Source organism: Camelina sativa, chromosome 17 (genome assembly GCF_000633955.1).
Source record: "Camelina sativa cultivar DH55 chromosome 17, Cs, whole genome shotgun sequence".
Classification (NCBI taxonomy): Eukaryota; Viridiplantae; Streptophyta; class Magnoliopsida; order Brassicales; family Brassicaceae; genus Camelina; species Camelina sativa.
The window spans coordinates 18,081,547-18,086,175 of record NC_025701.1 but is presented as its reverse complement, the minus strand read 5'-3'; the positions used below and the strand labels follow the sequence as shown (position 1 = coordinate 18,086,175).

Sequence of the window (4,629 nt, the reverse complement as noted above, 5' to 3'; positions counted from 1 at the left end):
ACACGACCCTAGGTCGTTTTCTTCCTTTAAAACTCGATTTAGGGATTCCCTAAACCAACCACGCAAACCGGACAATTAAAATTGAACCGACCAAACCGACCACAATTGGTGTCGATCGATGCCTCACTAGGAGGTGTCGATCGACACCCCTACCAAAATACCAAAATTTGGTTTGCGGGTGTTACAATTTCTTTCTTCCTTCTTTGTCTTCTAATTATTTTTAATTTTCAATTACATATGTATAATAAAATTTTGGTGGCTGTAAAAAACAATTATCGATGTAGATTCAACAATACTAATTTCGATTAAAGCCCAATAAGGGAGTCAAGCTAAAAAAATCATCTTCATTCATGTATATTTATTTTATTTTTAAAAGTATGCAATTTTTTAACAAAATAAACTATTATAATAGAATTATTAAATCAAATTTTTTAACTCTCTACTTTTTCCACTGTAGAAGGAATTGATAAAGTGTTAATTAGTTTAAACATAAACAAATATCTTTCTTTTTTTTTTTGGACAAACAAACAAATATATATGACTGGGTAGAATAACTTCAGTTTTGCTTTTGTTTAAAGGATACAAATTAATCTTGAGCTGCATCAGTTTTCTCGTTCGATTTTGCATCAGTTTTCTCGTTCGATTTTAAAATCTTTGACTATAGATATCAATTTTTATGGTAAATGTTAAGTCACATAATAAATGAAAAACTTGTTATCAAGTAATTCTAAATAGCATCAATTGTTTTTTGCAGGCAAACTGAAACCAGCACTATACATCTCTTCACTTGAGTGATGGTAAGCATGCAATCATGCAAATAATTCGTAAAGAAACTTAAAAATGGTCTGACTAACACTGCATAGAAATGGGACAAAATAATCTGTACAACGATGGTCTGAATACTTTAGGTTAATGATGTACTATATATATAAAGTACACGAGATAATACTCAACGATAAATTAACTACAATTATTATAACAGATCTATGTACACTCAAAAAAGATATTTGCTAGAGAGTAGTTACAAATTATTTTAAGGCCATAGAAAGTAAATTGTCTTGCCCCACCAATTATTGATAAGGCAACAAGAAATGGGTCCATAAGTCATCGGTCCATGCCAGCCACAATTAGTTCATAACTCTGTGGTCCGTCGTCCATACCAGCCAATTAGTTATATATAATTTGGTTCTGTTAGTTTTTGAAAATCACTTAGGACCTCTTCGCATGGCTTCGGTAGATTCACATGTGTTAATGGGGATAATTAGCCTGATCTTTTTATCCACTCTTTTTGTCACTATGGTAGGCTCGGAATCGCAATGCCGCAATTTCGAGTCGATCATCAGTTTCGGTGATTCGATTGGCGACACTGGAAACTTGCTCGGTCTCTCGGATGATCCTAACAATCTTGCTTTGAGCGGTTATCCACCCTACGGTGAAACTTTCTTTCACCAACCAACCGGTCGTTTCTCTGATGGCCGCCTCATCATTGACTTCATCGGTACTTCTCTTCATATAATTGATACGTTGAGTCTGTATTTTAACTACTCTGAGAAAGAATCAAAAGAGATGACTTACTAATTGACTAATTTGGGATCTTTCTTCTTCCTAATCTGTTTTGTCTCATGTGAAATTTTTCTCTGTTTTCTAGTTTTGGCGCAGCTTTTTTCGAGTTTAGTTTTTTTTAATATATTTTTGGGTTCAGTTCACTTAAATCTTATGTAAAATATTATTTTGTTTTTTTTTCTTGAACTGCAAGTTAATAGTGTGAAACCTTAAGTGATGCTACAATTTTTTCTTTACAGCTGAATTTTTGGGGCTTCCTTATGTGCCTCCTTACTTCGGATCTAAAAATGGAAACTTTGAGAAAGGAGTTAATTTTGCCGTAGCCTCAGCAACGGCATTGGAATGTTCTTTTCTCGCAGAGAGAGGATACCATTGTCGTAACAACATCAGTTTAGGAGTTCAGCTTAAGATCTTCAAGGAGAGTTTACCAAATCTATGTGGCTTGCCATCAGGTAGTGAAGATCAACATTAGGGGAGTAATTGTATATATACTGAGTAGTTTTGAGCTTACTTGTATTTGTTCTTAGATTGTAGAGATATGATTGGAAATGCTTTGATTCTCATGGGAGATATTGGAGCAAATGATTATAATTTGCTATTCTTCAAACGCAGACCCTTTCACGAGGTCAAAGAGCTAGTTCCGTTGGTGATTAGTACTATTTCTTCTGCCATTACGGTAACAGTTTTTTTAATATATAGGATTCTTGATCTTCTAGTCGCAATAACGACTAAAATAAACTGATTAGTTTCTCAAAAAAACTATAATGTGTTGGTTGCCTTGGGACTTTGTTGAATCCAGGAGTTGATTGGTATGGGGGGAAGAACATTTCTGGTGCCCGGAGAGTTCCCTAAGGGATGCTCGGTAGCATATTTGACATTATATCAAACATCAAACTTGGCAGAATACGATTCTTTAGGATGTCTGAAATGGCTGAACAAGTTTTCAGAATACCACGACGAGCAGCTTCAAGCAGAACTCAAGAGACTTAGGAAGCTCAACCCTCATGTCAACATCATATTTGCTGACTATTACAATACTTTGTTGCGCCTTAACCAAGAACCATCGAAATACGGTTAGCCTTCTCGATACCTCCACTGCATGCATCTTCACAACCAATTGATTGATTAGGTTTTAAGTAACCAAGTTCCCAAATTAATGATATTTTCAGGATTCACAAAGGAACCCTTGTACGCTTGTTGCGGTGTAGGAGGACCATACAACTTCAACTTTAATACAAAATGTGGGAGTGTAGAAGTGGAATCTTGCAATGATCCTTCAAAATATGTGGCCTGGGATGGCATTCATATGACTGAGGCTGCATACAAATCAATGGCTGATGGACTACTCAAAGGACCATATGCGACTCCTCCTTTCAATTGGTCATGCCTCAGCTCAAAGATTAAGAACAAGAATTCATTAGACAAACAAACTTCTCTGCTGAGCAGCTGATATAAGCTTGTCTGAAACATTAAATAACATGAGAGATAACCATAAGAAAATATACAGTGCGTTCTCTTGTATTGGATTATGTATCGTATTATATTGTATTGTTGTTGGGATAAAGTGGTTGAAGTTGAATGATCGAACTGTCGATGTTAACTAAAAGACTAAAAGATACTATATGCTTATATATGATATTCTATATTTGAGCTGGTAAGAGATATTAATTTTTTGAAAAAATGTTTTAAACATATGATACATGGTAGTTAAAATGAAAGATACAATTTTTTTTGGGCAAACAAATTAAAGATAAAATAACCTTCAAAGTATGTGAATTGAAACGGCAATCATATGGATAGCTGATGTAATAATACTCAAATGAACGTACCCAATTTCTCCTTTGGATTTGTCATGCGTCAGGTCAGCCCGGAGATCATGTGATATTTTCGCATTATATGGTTTAGGAGGACCACATAGCTTCACCTTAAGTAGAAAATGTGGGGGTGTAGGAGCGAAAATTGTATTGAACTATTGATCCTTCAAAGCATGCTAATTGGGACAACATTCATATGATTCAGGTTGCGTACAAATGAATAGCCGATGGATTACTCAAGGGACTGTATGTGCCTAGGCTCAAAAATTAAGAACAAAGGAGTCATTAGCTAGACACACTATTCTTTGATAATTAGCGTATACAAGCTTATTAAATCTTTTGGAGACAAGAGAGATTTATATAATGATAAAACCAGATATTGTTTAAAGACCTTGGTTTAGATATTGTATTTTATTACTAGGTAATGTCACACCCATTAGGTAGGCATGAAAATGATATAATAAAATATGTTAACATTCTATAGCAAAATTTATATTATAGTAAGCAGTACATATTTAGCTCCTGAAATTTGGTGGTTGGGAGTTGTATTGGCAACGACTAGTTACCAAGAACATATATGCTGTATTAAACACTAATCCAATGTGTTTCATAAACATACAGTAGATTACTCTGGGATGAAAGTAATTGCATCGTGAGTCCTAGAAGGAGATTTTGCGTTCTGGGACTTCCTCCACAGACCATATATATTAACCTTGAAAAAATAATTGATGCCAAATTATTTAAGACAATATAGGCTTCATTCACAGACATGTTAATTTTGAAGTAAAATTAAAATCAGGTTATTGTCGTCTAAAATTTATTAAAAAAATATTTAATCTAAAAATATAGACAGTAGAAGAAAAAAAACAAGAAAAATCTGTCCAATTCTGAAGTTTATAATTGATAGATTTTGGATTGGAGTGGACTAAATAGAAAACGTTTTTAGAACCTAGTCTACACTTTACATGGAGTTTGAAATGATATGCAAAAATTTTAAAGTGTAAACTGTTTTAATATGAAAATGTTTATGAATGTATTAATTACAGCTTGTAACTTTACATAAGATCAAATTTAGTTTCTTGAATACATAATAATATCCATTTTTTAGCAAACAACACAGACTAATTGAATTGTAAAGTAGAGTAATCAATTTTACAGTTAGACTAGGAATTAACCCGTGGTACACCACGGGACAATATTTTTAATTTTAAAATTTAAAATTTATATTGTATTTATTTGTTATTTTATTATT

The 4,629-nt window shown here is 33.4% G+C and overlaps 1 protein-coding gene across 1 annotated transcript; it reads left to right on the top strand.

Moving 5' to 3' along the window:
* Positions 1,164-3,150, top strand: LOC104757563 (GDSL esterase/lipase At1g31550-like). The gene is made up of 5 exons (XM_010480316.2): positions 1,164-1,498; positions 1,803-2,015; positions 2,091-2,239; positions 2,363-2,636; positions 2,733-3,150. The coding sequence occupies exons 1-5, from the start codon at positions 1,225-1,227 to the stop codon at positions 3,011-3,013; spliced, it is 1,191 nt and encodes a 396-aa protein (XP_010478618.1). The 5' UTR covers positions 1,164-1,224; the 3' UTR covers positions 3,014-3,150.

What these genes read in the sequence shown, in the direction of transcription:
- LOC104757563 (XM_010480316.2), top strand. Translation starts at nt 1,225, where the DNA reads ATGGCTTCGGTAGATTCACATGTGTTAATGGGGATAATTAGCCTGATC. An exon ending in CCTCATCATTGACTTCATCG is followed by an intron (nt 1,499 to 1,802) that starts GTACTTCTCTTC and finishes TTTTCTTTACAG; the next exon opens with CTGAATTTTTGGGGCTTCCT. An exon ending in TCTATGTGGCTTGCCATCAG is followed by an intron (nt 2,016 to 2,090) that starts GTAGTGAAGATC and finishes ATTTGTTCTTAG; the next exon opens with ATTGTAGAGATATGATTGGA.